Source organism: Mastigoproctus giganteus, chromosome 10 (genome assembly GCF_048544385.1).
Source record: "Mastigoproctus giganteus isolate SK-2022 chromosome 10, ASM4854438v1, whole genome shotgun sequence".
NCBI classification, from domain to species: Eukaryota; Metazoa; Arthropoda; class Arachnida; order Uropygi; family Thelyphonidae; genus Mastigoproctus; species Mastigoproctus giganteus.
The window spans coordinates 142531587-142559399 of NC_143584.1; the positions used below are offsets into that span (position 1 = coordinate 142531587).

Genomic DNA, 27813 nt, shown 5'->3' on the forward strand with positions numbered 1-27813 from the left:
GGTCTTTTTCATTTTCTATCACCTTAAGTTAGTACCACACAGTTGGTACGTTTCTCTGGGGTTACTTCTACCCATATGCAGTACTTTGCATTTGTCAAGGTTAAACTTCAGTTGCCACTTCTTAGCCCATCTGCCCAAATTATCTAAATCCTGTTGCAGTAGCACACTGCCATTACTGTCATTAACAACCCTGCCAACCTTTGTATCATCTGCAAACTTCGACATTAAGCCTGATATACCTTCATCAATATCATTGATAAATACACAAAACAACAGTGGCCCTAACACCGAAACCTGTGGGACTCCACTAATAACATTAGTCCACAAAGAGCAGCACCCATTGATTACCACCCTCTGTCTTCTCCCACTTAACCATCCTTTTATCCATTGTAGCAACTTACCCATAATACCATGCTGCTCTAATTTGTACAATAGTCTTCCATGCGCAACTTTCCTGAAATCCAAATATATGATATCAAAATTATTTTTTGCATCCAGTTCCTTTGTAACCACATCATAATATCCTATCAAATTTGTCAGACAAGACTTTCCCTTAACAAACCCATGCTGTGTCTGAATTATTGCTGCAGTCTTGTCTAGATGATCCTGCAGTGCATCTTTAACCAGTGACTCCATTATTTTACCCGGAACAGAAGTTAAACTAACTGGTCTGTAATTACTCGTGGTCACCCTTCGATCCCCCTTTGTGAATTGGGGATACATTTGCACATCTCCAGTCCGTGGGAACCTCCCCTGAATCCAAGGACGCTCTTATAATTATGGCTAAGGGTTTGCTTAGTTGCTTTGCTGCCTCCTTTAATGTAACTGGATAGATCCCATCCACCCCAGGTGCTTTTCTTATGTTTAACTTGAACAATTTCTCCTCCACTTTGCTTTCAGTTATTCCAAAATCATTAAGTATCCTGCTACAATTTTATAACCTTCTGCCATTTTCAAATCTTAATAATTCCTCATGTGGGAATGTAGATGCAAAATACTCATTCAGTTTGTTTGCTATCTGAGCAGGATGGGTTTCTTTATATAAGTAAAGAAATCCTTGCTGTTTTTCTTAGCATCTTTTGCCAAGGATTTCTCGTAATCTGTCTTCGCCTGCCTAACCTCCTTTGTCACCTGATTAGACTAACTTATATCTGCCATAGGCTTCTGAGTCGCTTGATAATTTATATGCGTCCCATGCATTTTTCTTCTCTATTACGAGTCTCATTAGTTCATTTGATAACCATTTAGGCCTAAACCTTGAACAATATTTCTTAATAGGTATGAAACTTTTAGTAGCTTCCACGATTAATTCCTTGAACGCTTCCCACTTAAAATTTACTGTTGGTAACATCGTCAGTTGATCCCACTGTACAGAATTTAAAAACTGTCGGAGAGCACTGTACTCACCTTTACGGAAGCAAAAACCCTTTCCTTTACACCTGATGGTAATTAAATCTTTAAGTAAATCCCACATCAGTACACTGTGATCACTGCCACCTAGTGGTTCCTTTATCTGCAAATTCTTAATACACGAATGATCACTGCTGATAACCAGATCAAGAGTATTACTTTCTCTGGTTGCCTCTCGAACATGCTGCTGCAGAAAACAATCATCCAATAAATCCACAAAAGTCTGACTAGTGTGTGAGTGACCAACCCACAAGTTCCAGTCAGTATCTGAGAAGTTAAAATCCCCCATTATAAGACATTCCGATTTACTAGCCCACTCTGTTTCTCTGTACAATTGTTCATTGTACTCATTCGAGTCATTAGGCCTATATGTTGTTGGGGATGGACATAAAACAGGCACCTGGAGCAGATGGAATTTGTCCAATTATATTAAGGGAGGCAGCAAAGGAGGTAAGCAAACCCTTAGCCATAATTATGAGAGCATCCTTTGATTCAAGGGAGATCTGTAAATATACCCCAAATCATAAATTGAGATCAAAAGACAATGAGTAATTACAGACCTGTTAGCTTAATGTTTGTTCCAGGGCAAATAATGGAATCACTGGTTGAAGAATAATGCAGGATCATTTGCACAGGCATGTAATTATACTTCAATCAGCGTGGATTTATCAAGGGGTGGTCTTTCTAACCAATCTGATAGGTTACTATGATGCAGTGACTAAGGAATTGCATGTAAAAAATAATTTTAACATCAAATACTTGGATTTCAGGAAGGCTTTTGATACTATTGCACATAAAAGACTGCTGAAAGTGGAGCAATGTGACATTAAGGGTAAGTTACTGCTATGGATAGAGGAATCGTTAAGTGTAAGAAGACAGAGTGGTTATCATTGGGCACTGCTTTTCATGAACTAATGTTATTAGTGGAGTTCCCCAGGTTTAGTGCTGAGTCCATTGTTGTTTTCAATATTTATCAATGATTTTGATGAAGGTATATCAGGCTTAATGTCTAAGTTTGCAGATAATACAAAGGTTGGCAGGGTGGTTAATGACAGTCAGGGTGAGCTACTACATCAAGATCTAGGAAAATTTGGTCGATGGGCTGAGAAATGGTAGTTGAAGTTTAACATTGACAAATGCAGGGTAATCTCAACTGTGTGGTACTACACGCAGGGTATTGGAGAATGAAAAAGACCTGATGGTAATTATGCAGTTAGACATTGAGTAGTGCAGACAGATAGCCGAGTGGGTAAAGTACCTGCCCGGCAACCCAAAGGTCGCGGGTTCGATTCCCGCCTCGGGCTTGGATCAAAGTACTGCAAAAAACCTTGGGAGGTGCAATATGGCCACAGAAGCCGATGCGCCAACAACTACCAAATCAAAAAAAAAAAAAAAAAAGTAGTGCAGACAGGCTGCCAGCTCATGGGGTTTGTCAATGATATATAGACACTTTGCTAGCTGGGATAAGGTGGTGATTATTCCTTTGTAAGACCATGGTTAGGCTGAATTTTGAGTACTGTATATAGGTCTGGAGGCCTCACTTTAGGAAGGATATAGATCTGCTGGAATAGGTGCAGAGAAGTGCAACCAGATTGGTGAAAGGAACAAAAGGGCAACCTTACCTGGAAAGGCTTCAGTTCTGTAAATTGTAGCGTCTCGAGACCAGGCACATGCAAGAGATCTGATTGAAATGTTTATAGTCTTGAATGGATTGAATAAGTTGAATGTTAATGGTATTCTTCCACTTGCTGGACTGCGCATGTGAGGGGGCATAATTCAAGTTGAGGAATGATGGTTGCAGGATAGATGTGTGGAAGTTTGCCTTCAGCCAGCGTGTGATTGATTGTTGGGACAGGTTTCCATCTGTTGTGGAAGTGGATGGATTGAATAAATTCAAGGGTGAACTTTATTATTTCTGATGCTATATAAGCTTGATTTCTTGCGTCATTTGCTATTACTACTACTACTACTAACACCATCTATCCTTTATAATGGCAAATGATGCAAGAAAGCAAGCTCATAAGACATCAGCCAAAAAAAAAAAAAAAAAAGCACTTCTGCATTACCTGTCCATTCCCTCTAATCCCTCTTTCTGTCTTGAATATATTCAATTCTTTCTTGAATATATTCAAACTATTCACTTCCACAACAACACATGAAAATGTGTTTTGACAATCAACTATCTTCTGCTTGAAGGCAAATTTTCCACATATCTATCCTGCAACATCATTCCTTCCTCAGTTTAAATTTTTCTCCTCTCATATGTGTAATCTGAGCAAGAGGATGAATGCCATCAGCATTGAGCTCAATCCATTCAAAGCCTTAAACACCTCAGTCAGATCACCTCACAGGAGCCTAGTCTCCAGATGTTTCAATGTGCAGAACTGAAAGCCTGAATAAGACTACCCTCTTACAGTCTTATCAAGAAATTTTGTTACCCTTCTCTGTATCTGTTCTAGCCAATCTACATCTTTCCTAAAATGAGGTCTCCAGACCTGTATGCAGTACTCAAGATGCAACCTAACCATTGCCTTGTACAATGAGGTAATACCCTCCTTATCTCTGCTAGCATAATTCCTGTATATCATTGACAAAATCCAGTGAGCTGGTCTGGCACCCTGTCTGCACTGCCCAGATTACTTCATATCTCTCTCTCTCTCTGACAGTAAAGTAATCAAAAATAGGTATTTCCTAGGATCAGCACTGTCTACTGTTTACAATGTTGTTTTAAGCTTCTAGAGCCCAATAGAGACCACTTACATTCATCAAAGTCTGATGCAAGAGTGTGAGCTCTAGTTTTTAGCTGGGCAGCTGAGTGCTTGATGGGTCCCTCATTTCAGTTCTTTCAAGCACATCAACACTGTTCAAGCTCTCATATACACCCATCACAACTCTGAATTTGCACTTAATCTTTCACACTCTCTGTATCAAAAATCATCCCCTTGGCTGTGTCGTCTCTCTACAAAGGACAAGGCAAATGAGTGACACATAGAGCCCTGTATGTATAAACCCCTGATTTGTAAGTGAATTGCCAGAAACAGTTCTTTCCTGAGTGAAAGCATTCTTACTACTTTGAGATTAATTCTTTGATGCTCTAGTCTGGGGCTCTAGTCTAAATTTAATTTAAAAATTCCACATTAAATTAAGAGATACAGATATACTAGTGTTACATTATTCACAGGTTATGCAATGGCAGTATGTACTATGCTATTGTTATCTTATCATAATGTACTGAGTTATCACATAGAATTTTATTTTTTAAGCATATTCAAAAACCGAATAAAATATAATTACACCTGCTGATAAACACAAATAATAACTGAACTACTAATTTTAAACAAGTGGATAACAAAACCAATAGCTTTTAGGAAATTGTTAGGAAAATCAAGTCTATTTAGCAGGGTTAAGATTTCACTAGGTCATTTTTTGTATAGAAAATGGTATGAAAGCAAGTAGAGTCCAAATATGCATGCCAATTACTTTCCTTATGAGGGAAGCAACATATAAATTCAGATCACAGCTCAAAACATTTTAAGTTCATAAAAATTCATATTTTGTTAAAGTTTGTTAAATGCATAAATGCATGCTACCAGACATGATTGCAAAATTTTTTATGACCTTAAAATTGTGTTCAGTACTATAGAATATATATTCATAACATATTTCATTGTAGAAAAAAAAAGTTAAATTTATTGGCCAGTGCTATTTGTTTAATTATTTCAGGTTCAATTCTGCTTTATATCTTCATAATCTAAATCTGTACGATGGGTATATAGTTCACTGTGGTAGCGCAAATCAGTCCTTAGAACTAATGCACTATTTTAATATCCAGTGTAAGCTCTCATTTTTCTAATGCTTGTCCAGCATGTTCAATCTACATTCTTCCTGGCCTGCCCCTATTACCATTCATTTTTGTTTAAAATATTTATCTAATCTCCCATCCTTTTTAACATACCTATATCTAAATTTTCTTCACTTACCTTTGATTGGGAATTTGTTAACTTGAGATATTTTTCTTAATTCTCCACTTGTAATATGGTTGTCATTTCCATTTTTTTTTTTTTTTTTTTTTAAGTTCTCATTTTTGAAGATTGATTCCTGTATTTCTTATTCAGCTCTTAATGTTTCACAAGTTAAATGGGCATAAAAGGTGTGAATAAACAGCTACATTAATTTTGTCTTTTAACATCTTTTCTCCCAGTGAATTAACTGGCTTTTTACGCTTCCTTATTCTATTCTGTTGTTTATTTATATTGTCTAGTCTTCATTAAGACTTGTTCTTAGATACAGAATATTGCTAATTTATTCTTATTTTTGGTTGTGGTCTACAATATGAATTTTCCTCGTCTTTCCCAACTTTCATAACCTTTGTTTTTGTAACTAATTTTTATGTAAAATTTTCTAAGAACTTTATTCTATTCAGATACCTTCTAGGCTACTATTTAACAGCACAGTATCATACTGCTTATACTAATGATGCAATTTTTACATCTTCCGTATTAAACTATGCCAGGAACCCGTATTCTTTATCAAATGGTCCATGGAAATTGTAAGAAGAAGGGGCAATAGGGTGCAGCACTGCATCACCCAAAGTTTAACCTTTAACCATATTTTCTTTTGCTCTCTTCACACCTCACTGCAGATTTGCCATTTTTATACATCCTTGAAACCATATTTTTCTGGAATTTGAAACAGTATCTTTTGGGGTACTTTATGGTATGTGTTTTTATGAATTTTCTCAAATTTTTTTTATCCAGACATCCCCATGTTGGGTCTAAAATGTGACTGTTCTACCCCAAGGGTATATTTATCTATCTAACTTTCTTCTTTGTGGTGTAGTTTCATTGGTTTTACTTCTGTAATTTTCATGTTCAGCTTTGATACATTTTGATACGTTAATGCCTTGCTTCAATATTCAGGAACTTGTCCTTCAGAAAATAACCTCTGGAAAATAATTTCCCAAAGATGTTTTCCCTCAAGCTTTCATTTAATTTCATTTGCCTTTCCATACTTTCAAACCATGTACATTTCATTTTCTGTATGTTCTTGCATTATCGATCTTGCTTGTGCAATAATTTTTCTCAGTAATTATAAGTACCACACTCCTGGGGTACTTATAATTACAGTACTGTAAAAAAATACATTGTCTATTAATGTGGAATAATGTGTGTGCAATATTTTTCACTGTTATAAGATATAACAGCAACTGTTAGCAGAAGTTTTTTGCAAGTTTTTCTATTAAAAGTAGCTTTTCTGAAGGTTATACATGTGTTGAGTTGTGGGAGGGGTGCTTAATTTTGCTGATAAATCAGGTTTCGGAGTGGATGTGAAAGCTAATTGTTCATGTTTTTAGATTCAATAAATGATGGGAAACAACTTTCTCATTGGGGAAAAAGAAGTTTATTAGGCAAATTTCATATCACTTTTGATTAGATACTTTGAAAATTCAGGAATAATATAGCATAAAAGATATTTGCAAAAAAATCGAAAATGAAAACTTAAACTAACAGTTGGTGAATGTTTTAAGTGAAATAACTTGTATATATGCATGTGTTCATGTATATACAGGGTTGTTAAAATTAACGTAACCCTATGTAGAGGGCTCTGGAGCGAGTTCTAAGGCTTTTACTGAAGAGAAATTTGGACAACAGGTACAATAAAGAATGCGCTTGCCATTTATTGGGGAAAAAAATCGGTTACAAAATTTGTCATTATATGGCAACTGTGGCAATACGAATCACTTGAACAGCGCTTCAGTTGTTCAATGTGTCCTCTATTTTGGTCAACAACAGTTTCCATTCGAAGAACAGCATTTTCTGCAGCAGAACGTTGGTGCTTCCGTGGGCAGGAGCAGCAGCAGTGCATAGCACACGCTTCTTGATTAGACCGGGGTTCAAGCCCGTGGCCACCAAATATGGAGGATGTGGAAAGATCAGGGAATGACCACTGCATATCCACGGAGCATATGGCCTTAGTTGCTAATGCTCCTAAAAACCAAATAACAACAACATACAGCAGAATGTAAATGTCAACTGGAATAGCCAGCACATGACATCTAATGCTGTCCTTCAGATCTGCCAGAGTAAAGTGTGTTTAGGGTCAAACGGCACCACAGGTTTCCCCCATCTCCACGTTGCTTTCATTGTGGATGAACCAGTTCACTGGGAAATGCCAGAGATTTTAAAAGTGTATGGATATTGTATATGTGTAGTGTCATGTACCATTGTTCATCTTGTCATTTAGCCACTGGACCCCTACTGAGGCCCAACGTTGCCCCACTTTTGCCCCGTGGAGGCAGGCCAGGAAACACCAGTAGACTAAGATTTACTCTGGCAGGTCCTGCCGCTTAATTTCCTGAGATTTTGATGGCTAGAACCTAAAAAAAAAAAAAAAAATATATATATAAATATATTTGGTAAATTCGATGAGGAATAATGCTAAATTTTTGAAAGGCTGAGTGTATGGGCGAAAAACGTAATTTGGAGATGATTAAATCAATTCCGATGTGTAGGACATTCATGTGCAGGTTGAGTGGATGGGGAGACTGAAGCCTGAAGCCTCCACACTTTTAAAGTATGGAGTCGAGAGAGGAGGCAACCCCCAAGTCACAGTGGGGCATGCCCATGCCCCACCAGAAGGGAAAGTGGGAATGGCGAGGAGGGGTGGAGACAGTAAGACCATCTCCCCCCCACCGGGGATAGGGATATTAAAGGTGAAGGAGGCTAGGGTACCCTCTTCGCCAAATGGCGTTTGGCAGCTGTGCTGCGTTAAGTTTCTTTTCTTCAATGTCGAGTCGATTTCAGTCCAGTCGTTCATGGGGTAAGCCCCGTCCTTGTGTTTTTCACTTTCTTGTCTCAGGGTTTTCTCTGTAGTAACTCCATTGGATAGTATTTTATGGTCTTGTACAGTTTAACTTGTGGTGGTTTTTAGTCAGACACGATTTATGGTAATTAGCAGTTTTCTCCTCTCGAAGAGGTCCTGCGCATATTGAGAAAGTGCTCTGTATTCCTCTTCTGTGTCAATGAAGTGGGATTCCAGTCCTTTCGGAAAGTAGTGTATCTTTGTGATCAGGATGCCTCTGAGATCTTCATATTCTGGGCAGTCATAGACCAAGTGATTCCAGTTCTCGATCTCCCCACACGTGCAGTTGGGGTCCTCAACAAGGCCGAACCCGAGCAGCTTCTCCTTAAAGGGGCCATGACCAGTAAGGAGCGAAGTCAAGTGCTTCCCCGGAAAGTACCAGGTGGGTTGCTTGGGATTATTTTGCTGAGGTCAGGGAGGAATTTTCTTGTAATTTTTCCTTTTGTTGTATCGGTCCATCTTTGTTGCCACTCCTGAATGAAGTAGGTAGGCCTGTAATTGGACTTTTTCTGTTTTAGTACTACTAGCTGGGTCAATTATGAAATCCTGGAAGGTGGCAGCAACCCCCCTGGTGTGCAGGAAGAGCAAGCCAGCTTTTACAGTCTCCAAATCGAGGGGGAGCGCTCCAGCAAGCACCTGCAACACTGGTGTGCTTACTGTTCTGCATGCTCGTGTGGTTGTTAATAAAATGGTCCTTTGTATCATATCCAGAGTTCTCCTATTGACTGCAAGCGTTGTTTTGCTGTATCACACTGCAGCAGCATAAGTTATCGCAGGGATGAAGGTTGCCTTATAATACAACATTAGTGTTGTTTTTTTTAATCCCCGGTCTTTTCTCGTAACCCTCGCCACCAGTGCCGAGTAACGTCTTATCTTCGTCCTTATATATTGTAGGTGAGGTTGAAAGGATAAGTTTTTGTCTAGGATAACTCCTAGATATTTAATTTGGTTGGCAAGTTTAATGGTCACACCTTCTATTTTAATTTGGGGTGGGCTCCGTATTTGCAGGGTTCCTTTTAGTAGAATAGATGTGGTTTTTGTCGGTGAAATTCTTAACTGGTTTTTTGTAGCCCAGTTTTGTATTTTCTGTAGAGCTTGGTTTGCGGTGGTTTCCAGTTGGGCTCTTGAGTCAGCCTCAATGGTAAGAATAAGGTCGTCTGCAAAGGCCTGGGCCCTGATCAGCCCCAGGTCCAAGTTCAGGAGCTTGTCGAGGACCATGTTCCAAAGGAGTGTCCCCAAGACAGACCCCTGCGGACAGCCCTTGTCTACAGATCCTGTGACTTTTTGGTAGTTGGCATTTATTTCTACTTTCCTGCAAGATAGGTAGTCCTCCATTACCTTGTATAGGTTGATAGGGACTGCAGCCACCCTTAGTCTGCCCAGGACGCTCAGCTGCCATAGTGAGTCGAACGCCCCAGCAAAATCAATTGAAATGACTAGTAGGTATTTTTTCCTGCATTCCTGTGCCTTCCAAAGCAAGTTTCCAAGTGCATCCACTGTGGAGGAACCTGGCTTAAATCCGAACTGATTCCTAGCCACCAGGTTTATCCTCTCATAGTGGTTTTTGATTCATTTGTGCAGCAGTCTCTCATATAGTTTGCTGACCACTGAGAGCAGTGCGATAGGTCTATATGACTCTGGGCAGTCTGGTTTTTTGTTAGGATTTTTAAGTAACAACTTGGTGTTTGCTGTTTTCCATGCTGTGGGGAATTTTCCTGTTTCCAGGCACCTGTTGTATAGAGTAAGTAGTAAGTGCGGTACAAATTCTGCAGTTTTCTTCAAGAACTCTGGTTCAATCATGTCAAGTCCTGGGCATTTGCAATTTCTGATCTTGGTGGCAGCCTCACTGAGCTCCTCTAGGGTGAAGGGGAGGTTTGATTGCCGAAGTGTTATAGTTTGCATTGTCCTTGCAAATTTCGTGCTAATATTGCTGGTTCCTTAAAGATTTTATCCAGTATGTTGCCCATTGACTGCTCCCAGGTGGTTGTTAGGTTTCCCTCCGGTGTCCTGGTAGTACTAAGGACATCTGCCAGAGTTTGACATCCTTCCCGATACACCTGATTCTTCAAAAAACCCCACAACCAGAAGTCGCGTGGGGTGAGGTCCGGTGATCGGGGTGGCCAAGATGTCTGGAAACAACGACTGATGACCCATTCGTCTGTAAAGTGTTGCCTTAGCAATCTTTGGATACAGTGGTGGATGTGGGGTAGCACACCATCTTGTATGAATATGGTATCCTGAAGACACCCACGTTGCAGCTCTGGTATTGCTCAATTTGCCAACATTTCATAATATCGCTGTCCGATGACAGAACAGGTGCAGGGTCCAGTCGGTGTTACCTGTTCAAAAAAATATGGCCCAATCATGAATGTGGCCGTAAATCCACACCACACTGTCACTTTTGGAGAATTGCAACGGGACTTAGAACTCGCTCCATAGGGATACCTATGGAGCGAGTTCTACATAGGGATGTAGAGCCCTCTACATAGGGATACTTTAATTTTAACAACCCTGTACATATATATATCTATATGTCAAATAAATAAAAAATATGACCCACTTTTAAAAAACAGTTTTAAGTACTGTAAAATGATTATAAGTACAATCTAATTAAAATTTCCATTTTACTTTTCCAGGAGAAACTAAATGCTGAAATTGAATTACGCAGTAATCAACTAGATGAAAGTCTTTTAGTTGGAGAAGCAAATCAGTCTTCATTAAATAGGGAGATTGCTGGATTAAAAAGAGAATTAGAAGAGGCTTTGCATTTCATAAGAACTCTAGAAGAAGAAAAAAAATACAATCAGGAAAAAGAACATTCACAACAATTACAACAGCTTCCCACAGAAAATTCTGATATAGGGAAGTGCAATGACCATATTAATGAATTAAAACAAGAAAATGTTGAATTAAGTAAAAGGTTGGAGTCCTCCGAAAACAATTGGAAGCTTAAGGAAACTGAGTTTATGATTCAGATTAATTTATTACATCTGGAAATTGATAAATTAAATAAAAAAGATGAACCTATTGCTATTTTAAATTTGAAAGGAGAAAAGGAACAGATGGAGAACAGTTTATGTGAACAACTTAATCTCTTAAAGTTGGAAAGGGAAAATCAGTTGCATATTAAGAAACAGTATGAAGAACATCAGTCATATCCATTTAGAAGTGCTGAACAGTATAGTGATCTCAACACAGAATTAATAAATATAGGAAATGATTATAAAATTCAGTCAAATTTGATAAGTAGTGCAACTGTAGATAGGAACTATAATGACAGTGATTCATCAGAAATACAAGAATGTGGTAAATGTATATCTATGAAACCAGAATTGAAGAAAGCATTAAAACACCTGATTCAAAACTTTTCTAGTCACTTTGATGAAAAAGATTTTGAACATATTACAGAGCTTATTGCAGGTAAGTGGTAAAGACAAAGCATAATGCAGTCAGTCCTCGTATAACACATCTTTACACTACACGAATTTGATCATACACTATTTATAAATAGGGGAACAACATCGTATATAACATGAACTGAATTCACTTGTGCACGATTTGCCTTTGTGTTTACAAGAAATAGCAGTCGAATACGAAATCACTCCAACTGTACGCAACATGATAGGAATGAAGAGAAAATTCTGAAAATGTATTTCTTTTTTATATCAGTGAAGGGGAAACACATTTCTCCATAATAACGTAAAAACCCACACAATTCCAGCTATTGGTATTATCGCAAGTGCAATTAGATCGACTTTACTACCAGTTTATAACAGATTCCACCAGCAGAAACGCAACTGGAAATTGTTTTTATTGTTTTATGGTAGTAACCCCCAGAAATGTGCTTTAGTAAAATGTGAGCTAGTGAGGTGTTAATAGTGTGCCTCTGCCTTTACGGTGTTGTTTATTCAGTTGCTACAGCTTTATTTATGTGTATCAAGCGTGCCTCTTCATTTTGTAATTGTGCTTTATTCCCTAAAAATGAGTAAAATACTTAAAAGGTGTGAAAAGGAAGTGTCCTGGTGAAGACACTACAGATTCAGAAAGAAAAAGAAAAGCAATATTGATAGACAGAGGTGGACTGGGTCAAAAATTGTTGCTCGGGAAAATCACAGCGGCCTCATACTAGCGTTTATGGCCAAAATCACAGCGGCCTCCATCATCTTCTGGCCTCCGGCCCACCGGGGTTTCGCCAGTAAAGCTTATGGCCAGTCCGCCTCTGTCGATAGAGAAAAAATATGAAATTGTGAAACACTTTGAACGAAATGAAAGACCATGTGATACTGCTTGTGCTACAGGCCTGAATGAGGCAACTCTAAGAATTAGAAAGAATGCTGAGAAAATAAAAACAACTTTCATAGCAGGAACAACTCAATGCATAACAAAATCCATTAGATCAAGACAAAGAATTGGAAGAGATGGAACGGCTGTCATCTGTTTGGATAGAAGATCAAACAAAGAACAAGTTTGCTTACAATAGAAGCAAAAGAATTAGAAATATTTTATTACGTAATCATGATAAAATATGTAAGTATTTTTTTATTATGATTATTTATTGTGTTTGGTAATATTTTGGTTACAAATGTGTGTTCAATATTGGGTGGTCGACACCTAACCTTATTTTTCCTATGGGGCCTGTTATTTATATTGCACGATTTTGCATTGCATGAGGGTTTCTAGGTACACAACTATGTGCTATACGAGGACTGACTGTATATATATATACACACACTATATTACCAAAAGTTACCAGACATCTGCATGTTTTGAGAACCTTTATTGAATACGATATTTAGTATTAGTATTATAATGGCTAAATGAAACAAGGAAGTGGAGTTTTTATTCATCTGCCTTGGGGGAGGGGGTTCTAACACATATCTTCCCCGATTTTATAATTTTATTTTTAACTTCTGTTCCAGGTAAAATAATGGAGTCGCTGGTTAAAGATGCATTGCAGGATCATCTAGACAAGACTGCAGCAATAATTCAGACACAGCATGGGTTTGTTAAGGGAAAGTCTTGTCTGACAAATTTGATAGGATATTATGATGTGGTTACAAAGGAACTGGATACAAAAAATAATTTTGATATCATATACTTGGATTTCAGGAAAGCTTTTGACACTGTTGCGCATGGAAGACTATTGTACAAATTGGAGCAGAATGGTATTAAGGGTAAGTTGCTACAATGGATAAAAGGATGGTTAAGTGGGAGAAGGCAGAGGGTGGTAATCAATGGGTGCTGCTCTTCTTGGACTAATGTTATTAGTGGAGTCCCACAGGGTTCGGTGTTGGGTCCACTGTTGTTTTGTATATTTATCAATGATATTGATGAAGGTATATCAGGCTTAGTGTCGAAGTTTGCAGATGATACAAAGGTTGGCAGGGTTGTTAATGACAGTAATGGCAGTGTGCTACTGCAACAGGATCTAGATAATTTGGGCAGATGGGCTAAGAAGTGGCAACTGAAGTTTAACCTTGACAAATGCAAAGTACTGCATTTGGGTAGAAGTAACCCCAGAGAAACGTACCAATTGTGTGGTACTACACTTAAGGTGGTAGAAAATGAAAAAGACCTGGGAGTAATTGTGCAGTTAGATATGAAGTTTTCTGAGCAATGCAGACAGGCTGCCAGGGCAGGTCATGGGGTTTTGTCAATGATATCTAGGAATTTTGCTAGAAGGGAAAAGGAGGTGATTATCCCTCTGTATAAGGCAATGGTCAGGCCACGCCTTGAGTATTGCGTACAGGTCTGGAGGCCTCATTTTAGGAAGGATGTAGATTTACTTGAGCGTGTACAGAGAAGGGCAACAAGATTAGTGAGGGGAATGAAGGGATCCTTTTATCAAGAGAGGCTTAAGTTCTGCAAATTGCAGTGGCTGGAGACTAGGCACCTGCGCAGTGATCTGATTGAGGTGTATAAGGCCTCGAATGGGTTAAGCACGCTGAATTCTGATGGGATCCTTCCACTTGTTCAGATTACGAACCTAAGGGGGCATAAATTCAAATTAAGAAAAGACAGATGTAGGTTAGATGTGCGGAAATTTGCTTTTAGCCAGCGGGTGGTTAATTGCTGGAACAAACTTTCATCTGTCGTTGTGGAAGTTGATAGGTTGAATAAATTTAAGGAGGAACTGGACAGGCATTTGGAGGGAATGGTGTGATTTTTTTTTTTTTTTTTTTTTTGGCTGATGCTGCATAAGCTCATACATTTGCTTTCTTGCATCACATGCCACTACTACTATTACTAACTTTACCACACTCTCTGCCTCAACCATTGTGGTAGGCAGCTTATGCCAAGAATCTACTATATATTGCCTGAAAGTACACTGCATAAGATGCAGCCTTCTGTTCTTCCCAAAATTTTGTATTTGCAGCCATTGGTTTTTCTCTCTTCTGCCAGTGAAAATGTAACTCTATCTCGTCTTCCCTAAGATGTCCAGTTGCCAAACTCTGCATCTTAGAGGAGACCTGATAGAGGTATGTAAGGCCCTGAAGGGAAGACAGAAGTTGTATGTTTTCCTTCAAGTGCAGATTCTAGACCTAAACGCAGTATTCTAAATGTGGTCTCACCATCATCTTATACATGGTGTGGGAATTGGTAAACAAGATATGCTAGAAAAAAAAAAATAATGATCCCATGTATAAGTAAACTAACCTTGATTTGTTCAGAGTAACTTCCTCCTGCATCTGCAAACTGCATGCAACAATCACGAAGCAACTAGAATGACTGGTGGAAGGCCTTGACTGGTATATTGTTCACTGTTATCATCACAGCTCTTTGAGCATCAACAACATTAAACAACATCATGAAAATAACAGCCTTTCAGCTGTGCCTTGAGCTTTGAGAATGAAAAGAAGCTGCATGGGACTAAGTCTAATGAATAAGTCTAATAGGTGCAACGTTATGCAGGTTTTTTTTTTGATAGCCAAAAACTGCTGAACAATAAGAATCTTGTGGCTTGGTGCATTGTTGTGTGTGAAGAACCAACTTCTGTACTCTTCATACTAAGGTTGCACACAACAGATTCTCTGCAACAAACATTTAAAAATGTTCAAATAGTAGACAGCAGTAACACTTTGGCCATTGGGCCTCAACTCTTTGTGCACAATTCTTTTGCTATTGCAGAAAGTGATGAACGTGGTTTTGATTTTTGATCTTTCTTATCAAACTTTTTTGGCTTTGGGAGAGCTTGTCGACTTCCACTCCACACTTTGTTGCAGGGTCATGCTGAAAATGCCATGTCTCACCACCCATAACAATCAAATTCAGAAAGTTGGGTTTTCTTTCAGTGGCCCAAGTGTTCAACTCTTGCCTATTCATGAACGTATGTTAATGAATGTGGAACAAACCTTGCACAGATCCTGTGAAATCATTTGGAGCATTGCACATTGGTAATTGGTAATGATTTTCCACACTTTTCAAACAACTCTGGCATTCAAACTGTTTTTGCTGGGCCCGGATGTTCATCTTCCAGTGAGTCTCTTCCGTGGGCAAAATGTTTATGCTACTCAAACATACATGCACAAGTCAGACAGTTCTCTACGTACACTTTCTTCATAATTTAAAAACTGGAGTAACCAGAGTATTAAAAGAGCAGATTGAGCACTTGGTGGTAATAGGCTGAAAAGAGAACCACATGCCTTCTGTGAAAGTGGATGAATATTTGTTGGATATTTACTACTATTTAGAAAGTTCTGGAAGGAATGATAGAGTTAAACAATTTCAACGTATGCATGCCAGTGAATTAGAACATTTTGAAGTATGTGTGTACATGTTGATCCACTTTCACAGAAGGCATGCGGTCCTCTTTTCATGAAGATTAGAAGTGGTGATAAAAGCTATGTGACATTTTTCAGAGTAACTAAATTTAAAAGTATAATGAGCAGTCATTGATTCATGATCCAAAAGTGGTACCAGGGGCAGACTTTGGCCTAGGCAACTAGGCAACTGCCTAGGGCCCATAATTTTTTGGGGCCTGTAAAATGGTTTTATTGTACATTTTTTCTTTATTTTATTTTAAATAAATTTATAATGTTCCGCTTGTTTCATGCCAGTCAATCAAAGCATCTTTGCACGGCACCCTATCTGGTGAATCATCGTGTATACTGTGCCAGGCACGGTATACACGATGATTCACCAGATAGTGCTAGTCGCACATTGATTAGGTAGATTTAGTTACTTAATCAATATCAATCCACCACTATCAATCAATGTTGATAGTGGTGGAACCTGTTATACGTTGGTATGAACTATTTGTTTTAAGTTGGCAACTTCCATAATAGAGTTTAAATGTTTTATTCTGTGTGTGTGTGTAAACATAACGGGTGTTTGAACAAGTTTTAGTGAATTTTATGTGAATTTCAAGTAAACAATTTCATAAACTTTCGGGATTTGTGGTTTTTGAAGTACTTTAAATGTAAATATTTAACTTGACCCAGTTGATGCCACAGTTATCACTTTTGACAGTTCAATTCAAGATTACATTACATTTTATTTTATTTTATTTATTTTATTTTATTTCAGGCTAAACCTTATGTCCAAAATGTATAAGCATTTAAATAGAAGTATGAAATGAAAAAAAGCTGCAGAAAAAGATAAAAGCAGCAAAACAAATGAAAAACTCCTTAGAAAATTTTTTAACAACAGAACCCCCGCAACAGTCATGCTCATTTTCATCTCAAAAGACCTCTTCTTTTAGGGATGATACTTCTCAATATCCTGAAAGAGGCCTCTGAGGTCGAGAAAACTCATGTCTAAAAATATATATAAATTCATACACCGACCATTGAATAAAATTTTTTTTTTTTAAATTTAATATGACTACAATCTTTACACAAAAATATTTACAATAAACTATTGCGGAATGCTAAAAACTGTAATAAAAGATTATTTACAATAAAATTGTAAATGATCTTTTATTTACAATTTTATTGTAAATGATACAAAGACAAATTATGAAGTTTAATAGGTTGGTGATTGAAAATGTGGTACAGCGATATGATAATAGCACCCATTTTATACATAATTTGAGTAATAGACAGCTCACGAAAGAACAGGAGGCAGTCCTTAGTTTAGGCCCCAAGTTCACTCTGGTGTCTTCGAAACCCCCCATTGCGGAGATAGCAATGGGTATTGAACGGGCCATTAATAAGTTTCCTGAGCCTTTAGCTAATGAAATCTGGGTGAAGTCAGCTGCAGTGTTGAGTCAGGTGAGGAAGGCACCCCTGAATCTCAGCCTTAGTTAAAAGAGAGCTCTAGAGGAATTGAGAAGAGACAAAGGAAAAGTTGTTCTACCAGCAGACAAAGGGAGATCAACGGTGGTCCTGAATACAGAAGATTATAATAAGAAGGCATTGGATCTTCTGCAAGATAATAACACTTATAAGGTGATCCAGAGGAACCTATTGGTGGGGCTGGAACGGCGAGTCAATAAACTGGTACAATCCTGGTTGAACACGGAGATTTCCAAGGAGACTTACTGGTCATTACACACTACAAGTAGTCAACTCCCACGATTTTACGGACTGCCAAAAATTCATAAGGCAGAAGTGCCCTTGAGACCTATAGTTTCATTTATAGGGAGTCCTTCCTATGCGCTATCAGGGTACTTGGCTAAATTAATTGCACCCATAGTGGGGCAGTCCGAATATGTTGTTAAAGACAGTAGAGAGTTTGTGAATTTTGTGGGGAATTTGACTATAAATGATGATGAGAGCATGATCTCTTTTGACGTTATATCTTTATTTACATGTATTCCTATTAGTCATGCAGTATATTGAGTAAAAATGGCATTGACCAGGGATGCCTACCTTGGTAATAGATCACTTCTCGGTGTGGAAGACATTTGCACCGGGGTAGAATTATGTCTAGCTAGTACTACCATGTTGTTTCAGGGAACTATGTATAAGCAGGTTCGCGGTACTGCCATGGGTTCACCCATTAGTGCCACCATGGCCAATTTGGCCATGGAGGAGTTGGAAAGTAGGGTTTAGTGGGTGTTCGTTTCCTATTAGGAATTGGAGAAGATATGTTGATGATACCTTTGCCCTGGTCCAGAAGGGGAGGGAGGATGATGCCGTTTGCTGGCTTAATAGCTTCTCCCAATTTATACAATTCACCTCAGAGGTGGAAACGGGTGGTACCCTGTCATTTTTGGATGTATTGATCTCCAGGGTGGGTTTTAGACTTAAGACGTCAGTTTTTAAAAAACCCATGTGTAGAGGTCAATACACCCATTTCAATTCAGCACAAGCTGGACAATACAAGAATAGTGTAGCAAAAGCTTTATTTGACAGAGTAAGATCACACTGTACCACTTCTGAGGATAAAGAAAAAGAAATTAATCGTGTCACGGCAGAACTTAGAAAGTGCGGATACCCCCAGAGGATCCTGGATAGATATAGTAGAGAAGTGTCCGAACGTAGGGAGTCTTTCATTCCGGTAGCCACCGCATACATCCCCTACTATCCGGGCCTTACTGAACATCTGGCAAGAATTTTACGGGGTTATGGGACACGCTGTGTACAGCTTCCTGGGCGGAGGCTGTGCACAGCTGTGTCTCGGGTCAAAGACCGCATACCAAAAAATCTTAGTAGTGGAGTGGTTTATAGAATAGAATGCCCGGATTGTGGGGAGTGTTATGTAGGGGAAACAAAATGACGGCTCAGGGATCGTCTGGGGGAACATTTAAATGCCATAAGAACCGCTGAAGACAACAAGTCTGCTGTGGCCGAACATTTTTGGGAGAAGCAGCATCAAATCTCCCCGGAGGAAGCTATTATTTTGGATCGTGCACATGGATACTGGGAGCGTAAATGGCTCGAGGGTTTACGGATTAGTTCATCCAGTAGGAATACCATCAATAGAGATAGAGGTATATGTATTAATCCCATCTTTGAAACAATTATATTAAGGTCGGATGAACGATTTTCTTTGCCACGTTCCCGAGACATTTCCGCTTCCAGTTCTGACCATGTGCCGATTGAACCACGTGGAGAAATACCACGTGTGGAGGTACTGTGAGCCTGCTACTTAAGGAGATGTTGCAGGAAGTCATATCACTGTTGAAGAAGGGAGCTGACGCTCCCGAAAGCTTCAGGTTTTTAGCACTTTTAATGTTTTATATTTTAGCAAATTTTATTGTAAATGATCTTTTATTACAGTTTTTAGCATTCCGCAATAGTTTATTGTAAATATTTTTGTGTAAAGATTGTAGTCATATTAAATTTTAAATTTTATTCAGTGGTCGGTGTATGAATTTATATATATTTTTAGACATGATACTTCTCAACTAGAAGATCAGCAATCCAGTGAAATCAAACAAAGCAGAGCTGAATTTGAATCAGAAATTAGAGAAGACATAAATGTAACTGTCTATGAAGATAATAATGAAAACCAGTATTTTTTAAATGATATTGCATTATGGCCAGATTATTTAACAGATGGTATGCTAGATTATTATATTAATGTTCCACCACTATCAGTCAATGGCTCATTAGAATCATCTACAATTCAGTGCTATGAGGGGTCGAAACCAATTACTCGAAAATTAAACGACTGCTTTCTTTAGAACAACCAATAGCGGAGAAAAAAAATCAAGAGACTGGTTGGTCTACACTGAAACAAACAAATTATTATATTGTTATATCTGTAAATTATTAAACAAACTTCATTAATGACATGACAAAAGGAACAAATGGAAAAATATTCATAAAAAATTATCAGAACATGAGAACTCTCACGATCACATAGTCTCCATTGGTACGTTCATTGCAAGATCTAAGATTAGAGGGCGTATTGATACCAGCTGGAAAAGCAAATAATAAATGAAAAGAAATATTGAGAGAAGTCCTCAAACGTGTTATAGCGGCAATTAAATATCTTGCATCCTATTCTCTTGCCTTTTGTGGGAAAAATTAAGTTTTTTTTCATGAAGGCAATGGTAACTATATAGGTGCCTTGGAATATTTATCTGAATTTGACCCGTTTTTTTTGAACATATAAAAAAATATGCTAATTCCAGCACAGGAATTGTTAACTACTTACCATCTACAATATATGATGAATTTATTGCCATAATTTCTAAAAATTTATGAAATGTAATAATAAATGAAATAAAAGAATCCAAATACTATGTTCAAATTGTTGATTCAACACCTGATGTATCCCACGTCGATCAGCTGACTGTTGTAATTCGCTACGCTCTTCAAAGTGGCATAAAAGAAAGATCTTTAGGTTTCCTACAAATAACTTCACATACAGGAGAAAATCTTGAAGAAATAGCTTTAGCATATTTAAGTGATTTAGATATTGACATCAAGAACTGTCTGGGACAGAGTTACGATAATGCATCAACTATGTCAGGGAAGTATAAGGGACTTCAGAGCAGAATTAAACAACATGTTTCGTCTGCTGATTTTATACCATGTGCAAGCTACTCACTAAATCTGATTGGAAATGTGGTTGCCGAGAGTTCTATGGAAGTGGCAAATTTTTTTAATATAGTACAGGAATTATATGTATTTTTTGCAAGTTCAACACATAGATGGAATATCTTAGAAAATTTGTGTAAAAGCAAGCATCTGACAGTTAAGCGTATATATGACAATAGATGGTCTGCTCGTGCTGATGCGGTAAAATCACTACAGCAAAATTATGATTAAATTAAAAAATGCTTACTTCAAATATCTTCAAACAAAAATGAAAAACCTATAGTACGATGTGAAGCTACTGGTCTATATGAAAAGATAGATACATTCGAATAAGTATTATTATTAACTGTATGGGGAAAGATTTTAGAGAGAATAAATGCTTCAAGCAAGTCGCTGCAAAAATGTGATGAATCTCTAAATATGGCAATATTATTGTACAATGCTTTAGTAGATTTCATACAAATTATTCGGCACGATTTTGAAACTTTGGAAAATGAAGCAGGAAAAATTAAAGAAATCACTTATATAAATGATAAGAAATGGTAAAGACACAGAAACTATTTTACGATGAAAGTCCAGAGAATGATGTAAATAATGATCTCAGTGGAGGAGAAATTTTTTAAATTAATGTGTTATTTATAATTTGTGATTCATTAATTAGTAATATTAAAAGGAGATCCAAAGTTTACGCAAGTATTAACAATAAATTTAAAACAATTTTAAACTATGATATGAATATTACCAATGCATCATTTGAAGAATTAAAAATTTATGAAACCGACTTAAATATAATGGAACTAAAAAATGAACTGGTACAATTTAGGGCGTGTATTAAACAAGAAAATATTAAATCCTCAGAAGCGGATTACTATGAGGTGAGTGCTGAAAATTACGCTAAGCTATACATACAATCTAGTTATTACATTACAGCACATAAGGACTCCTTAAAAAAATCAAGAGTTTATTTAATTACATAAGTATTGTAATAAAAATTAAATATTGTTGAGTGAATGTTTTGTTGTACTGGTAGGGCTAGGATTGCCAGTTGCCCTCCTTTGTGCATGACAGTGCACAAAGGAGGGCAACTGGCCTCCTTTGTGCACTGTCATGGACTGTCATTAGGCTAAAAAATTAGCCTAAAAATGTCCTCCATTTTTAGATTTTGACTTAAAGTATAAATTTTTATAGGCAGAGGACTCTTTTTTTAGCTTTCAACATAATACAAGACCTGTATATTTATATTTAGTAATAGAAGACCTTTTTTAACTCATTCAACTGTGTCCTCCATTACAATTTCTGAAAGGTGGCAACCCTAGGTGGGGCCCAAAATGAGAATCTTGCCTAGGGCCCGATTTTTCCTTAGTCTGCCGCTGAGTGGCACTGACCCATGATCCAAAAGAAGTTTTGAAAGAAAACAGATTAATTAACTCTCCATGATTGTTTCTTGCTTGCTTTGGATTTTTATGGCACATTACCTACTTAAGCTATAGTGTGCAAAGAACTCCCAAATAAAAATAATTTCTGAATGACAAACTTCTGGTGAAAGCAATCCTAAGCAGATTAAGCTAGTTGATAACTGTAGGCATGTTATCGTAGTTATGCAGAAAATCTGTGTTAGTCTCTTCTGGCTTGAATAAAGCAGTTTTCTTGTTTCTTTTAAATATTATGCCAATGTTCGAAAATCTCAACATAGCTCTTCAATGTGACATACCTTATGTCCATGTTCTGAGGTCATTACTCCTTAATACATTAAGAATGTGATTGATTTAAATTTCTTGTACTGACAGTTTTTAAATCTTCCACTTCCATTTTGGAAGTTGATTAGCATACCAACTAAGTTGGAAGGATGATTCTGACTTAATCATATGTATTTCTTCTCCCAAAATCATTGAGAGGCTTAAAAGAAGAGAAGAAACTTCTGTTCTTTCGTTCAGTGAGGAAGTACTTTAGTGCCATATGTGACCACCTGGGTGCACAAATTTGAAAAAAGTATGCTCTTATAAATGCCAAAGTAGAACAATTTCATCAGTTGGCAGTGCATTATTTTGAAATTTGAAATTTTTGTGGTCAAGTTCATAATACTGCTTGAAGTATTATGTTCATAATACTGCTAGGCAACTAGAGGGAGTAATACTCTTGATTTGATTATCAGCAGTGATTCTTCATGCATTAAGAATCTGCAGATAAATGAACCACTAGGTGGCAGTGATCACAGTGTGCTGAAGTGGGATTTACTGAAAGAGGTAACTACCATTAGGGGTAAAGGGAAGGGTTATTGCTTCCGTAAAGGCGACTACGATGGACTGAGACAGTATTTAAATTCTATACAGTGGGACCAACTGATGATGTTACCAACAGCAAATTCAAAATGGGAAGCATTCAAAGAACTTATCTTGGAAGCTACTAGGCTTTACATACCAACTAAGAAATATTGTTTAAGGTTTAGGGGCGCCTCCGTAGCCAGGTGGGAAGGAGCAGCAGTGCGTAGCACACGCTTCTTGATTAGACCGGGGTTCGAGCCCGTCACCACCAAATACGGAGGATGCGGAAAGGTCAGGGAATGACCACCGCATATCCCGGAGCAATATGGCCTTAGTTGCTAATGCTCCTAAAAAAAAAAAAAAACTAACAAACTCAAGGTTTAGACCAAAATGGATGTCAGATGAACTAATGAGGCATATGGCAGAGAAGAAAAATGCATGGGATACTTACAAATTAACACATGACACAGAAGCCTATGATAGATACAAGTTGATATGCAACCAAGTTACAAAGGAGGTTAGGCAGGCGAAGGCAGATTACGAGAAATCCTTGGCAAGGGATGCAAAGAAAAACAGCAAAGAGTTCTTTACTTATGTAAACTCTAGAAGAAAGGGGATGAATCAGATTGGTCCACTTGATATTGATGGGTCAACTGTTGATGATCCTGCTCAGGTAGCCAACAAACTAAATGAATATTTTGCATCGACATTCACACATGAGGAGTTATTCAGCAAGGGGAATGCCAGAGGTGTATTCAGCTCTAGCAGTAAGCTACAGAATCTTGAAATAACTGGGAGTAAAGTGGAGGAGAAACTGTTGAAGATAAACACAAGAAAGGCACCCGGGGTGGATGGGATCTATCCAGTTATATTAAAGGAGGCAGAAAAGGAAGTAAGCAAACCCTTAGCCATAATTATGAGAGCTTCCTTGGACTCAGGGGAGGTACCCATAGACTGGAAATGTGCAAATGTGACCCCAATTCACAAAGGAGGATCAAAGGCTGACACAAGTAATTATAGACCTGTGAGCTTAACTTCTGTTCCAGGAAAATTAATGGAGGCACTGGTTAAAGAAGCACTGCAGGATCATTTAGACAAGACTTCAGTTATAGCTCGGACACAGCATGGTTTTGTTAAGGGGAAGTCTTGCCTGACCAACTTGATTGGATACTATGATGCAGTCACAAAAGAACTGGATGCAGGGAATAACTTTGATATTATATACTTGGATCTTAGAAAGGCTTTTGATACTGTTGCACATGGAAGACTGCTACACAAATTGGAGCAGTGTGACATTGGAGGCAAATTGCTGCTATGGATAAAGGGGTGGTTGAGGGGGAGAAGACAGAGAGTGGTAATCAATGGACACTGCTCATCGTGGACTAATGTTATTAGTGGAGTCCCTCAGGGCTCAGTGTTGGGTCCATTATTGTTTTCTGTATTTATAAATGATATTGATGATGGTATATCAAGCTTAATGTCCAAGTTTGCAGATGATACAAAGGTTGGCAGGGTTGTCAAGGACACTACTGACACTATGCTGCTGCAACAGGATCTGGAAAGGTTGAGCAGATGGACTGAGAGGTGGCAAATGAAGTTTAACATTGACAAATGTAAAGTACTACACGTGGGGAAACAGCAACCCCAGAGCAACGTATCAACTCTGTGGTACTACACTGACAGTGGTAGAGAATGAAAGGGACTTGGGGGTGATTGTGCAGGCAGATATGAAGTTCTCTGAACAGTGCAGACGGGCTGCAAGAGTAGCTCATGGAGTATTGTCAATGATATACAGGAATTTTTCCAGCACGGATAAGGAGGTGATTATTCCATTGTATAAGGCAATGGTCAGGCCACACCTAGAGTACTGTATACAGGTCTGGAGGCCTCATTTCAAGAAGGATGTAGAGCTGCTGGAACGAGTACAGAGAAGGGCAACAAGATTAGTGAATGGAACAAAGGGGTGCTCTTACGAAGAAAGGCTTAAGTTTTGCAAATTACAGTGTCTGGAGACTAGGCACCAGCGAGGTGATCTGATAGAGGTGTATAAAGCCTTGAATGGTTTAAGCATGCTCAGTGCTGATGGGATTCTTCCTCTAGCTCAGAAAAATCACCTGAGAGGGCATAAATTCAAATTGAGGAAAGACAGATGTAGGATAGACGTACGGAAATTTGCCTTTAGCCAGCGGGTGGTTGGTTGGTGGAACAGACTGCCATCCCTTGTGGTGGAGGTTGATAGCCTAAATAAGTTTAAGGCTCAGCTGGACAGGTATTTTGAACGAACAGAGGGGTGAAGTGGAAGTGGGTTTTTTTTTTTTTTTTGGCTGATGCTGCATAAGCTTGCTTTCTTGTATCAAATGCCTCTGCTAATGCTAATGCTAAAGTCATTAAAGATAAAGAGATAGATGTTTTGCAGCACCCATTCTTCCAGTTTCAGTGTAAGAACCTCCCAGATGCTAATATGACAGAAGAAAGAATTTATGTACAGTGGTCCTTGGTCAGAAAACTGCCGAAGTACCAAAAGAAGCTTGGAATATAACAAATTATCCCTTGGCATTTTAACAATTCCTCATGGCAGTATTGGGTATGAGAGAATACTCAGCCATGTGAGAAAAACAAAAACTGTGTTTACAAAAGCCTCAGCATCTCAACCAGCTGGGTCTGTGTGACTAAAAGCCAGCTGGAGTTGGGAACATTAAAATCACCAAGGAAAAATTACCTCACTGTCAGGAAAGTTGGACTGGGAAAAGTCAAGTTTCAAAGAGAGGAAACCAGAAAGTTCCAAGTAATTAATGGAGTTGGGAAAATGATAGAGGCAACAGATGAATTTGACAGAATGGAGCAGAGAGATTTTAAGCCAGAGAAGATCGAATACAGAAGATTTGAAATTTCTAAATCTTTGACAGAGAATATGAGAGCAGAGTTTGCACAAATACCACCTTTGAAGCGAAAGGAATTATACAGTGAATAATTTGGACAACTGAGATAAGCAGTGGTTGAATCAACTGATAATTGGGATCCTGTCAGAAAAAGTATGTGAGGTTTGGAAGACCATAAGTGGAAATGGACAACATTGAGATTGGAACTGAGACTGCATATTTGTAAAATGAACAAGGAAGATAAGTTAAAAATGAGACTAATAAAAATTTGGCAATAATTTTTTTATTAGTTCAAAAATTTCAACTTTTCTTTATAAAAATGGAAGTGTCTTCAGATGTTTGGGCATTGTTCTGTGATGAAAAGTCAGATTGGCACCAGATGTATATAGAAAAATCTAATAAATAACACACATGTATGTTATTTATGGAATTTTTCTATATACAGTAAACCCTCGCTAATCCAGATTAGTGAAGCAAAAGATAGCCCTAAAAGACAAAAAAACTTAGAACACAAATAAATGGAAAATTTAATGATATAGATAGTGCTGACGAAAATAAATAAAAAAATATCACTGTAGAGCCTTTATTTAAAAACTCTAAAAAGACTACATTTATCCATTGATAGAAGACTCAGATTGGCAGAGTTGTTAATGACAGTAATGATAGTATGCTACTGCAACAGGATCTGGAAAAGTTGAGCAGATGGGCTGAGAGGTGGCAACTGAAGTTTCAAAATTTGACAAATGTAAAGTACTGCATATGGATAGCAGTAACCCCAGAGTATCATATGAACTGACCATGTGGGTATGAGGTTATTACCACATTGACCAAGATTTTTGCAGCTCTGGCAAATGCTAAGTTTTCATTTATATTTATTCATTTTATTGACTTAATTGTTATACTAAATTATTTTCTATAAGTAGCTTTATAGTTCTAGCCAAGCTCTGTGATTTATTTTTGAATTTAGATAGCGATTTTGAAAGTTAATACTTAGTGTCCGTAGATTTTATATTTGTAACTTGCCGCCATTGTTATATGGTACAGAATAGATTTTGCTAATGTAAAACTAGTTAGCAAAATATGTAGCATTGTATTAGAAATCTGTTAGATTAGTATAGTATTACCAATTAATCAGTAAAATTTATTAATCTTATTAAAAGTCATTGTTAATTTAATTATTCTTAATGGAATCATGACCCAGACTAGGGCAGCAAAGCAGCGTTCACAGAATAGCCAGAGTGCTGGGGCAATTCTCCACTGCATCACAGTCTAAAACAATGCACAAAATGTGAAATGTTTGCAGACCTGTCTAGAACAGGACATAATCTAGCCGAGGAGGATGTCTTCGTGTATGCTAGGTGCAGAGCCCCATGTGCCAAGTGTATTTCGAGGCCAAATGATATTCTTACGATTTATAGAGTGCTTTTCATAAGAGATTGAAGTTATTTCTTTTCAACAGTTTTTCTTTAAAACCAGTTCTTAATTCTTGAAAACCATAAGTTATAACATATGTGAAGGAGGCACATATGTTATAACTTATGGTTTTTTCTTCCTATATGTTATAACATATAGGAAGGAGGCACACCTTTCCTTTATTTTCCTGTATTTCTAGTTGTACTAATTAACTAACACTTCAACCACTTGGCCTCTGAGTGGCACTGCTCTTGCCTTCCCGTGGCGGGGCTGGTAACCAGGGGGAAAAGTTATCCTTCAGGGCTAAAAGGAGTAACCATGGATTCAAACGAGTATCCAGCTCTAGAGCCTTCAAGCTCCAGACCAGACACATCCACTGATAATGACTGTAATCAACCAAAAAGGCTTTGAAGGGAAGCACGGTCCAACGACGTGCCAAATTTTCTTGTAATACATTTCCTCTCCACCCAGCCTGTGGGCAAATTGTCACCCTTTGTAATACAGGGATATTTGGAATCTATTGCTGAAATACCAAAAATGGTAAAACAATTGCAA

At 37.9% G+C, this 27813-nt stretch overlaps 1 protein-coding gene across 3 annotated transcripts in view; it reads left to right on the forward strand.

Moving 5' to 3' along the window:
- Window positions 1-27813, forward strand: part of LOC150079328 (uncharacterized) — a 486833-nt gene that overhangs the window by 354672 nt on the left and 104348 nt on the right. For all 3 annotated transcript variants that reach the window (XM_090382736.1, XM_090382738.1, XM_090382737.1), the window contains one exon: window positions 10908-11691. In XM_090382736.1, coding sequence (XP_090238862.1) covers window positions 10908-11691 — 784 coding nt within the window. The remainder of the gene's footprint in view (window positions 1-10907; window positions 11692-27813) is intronic.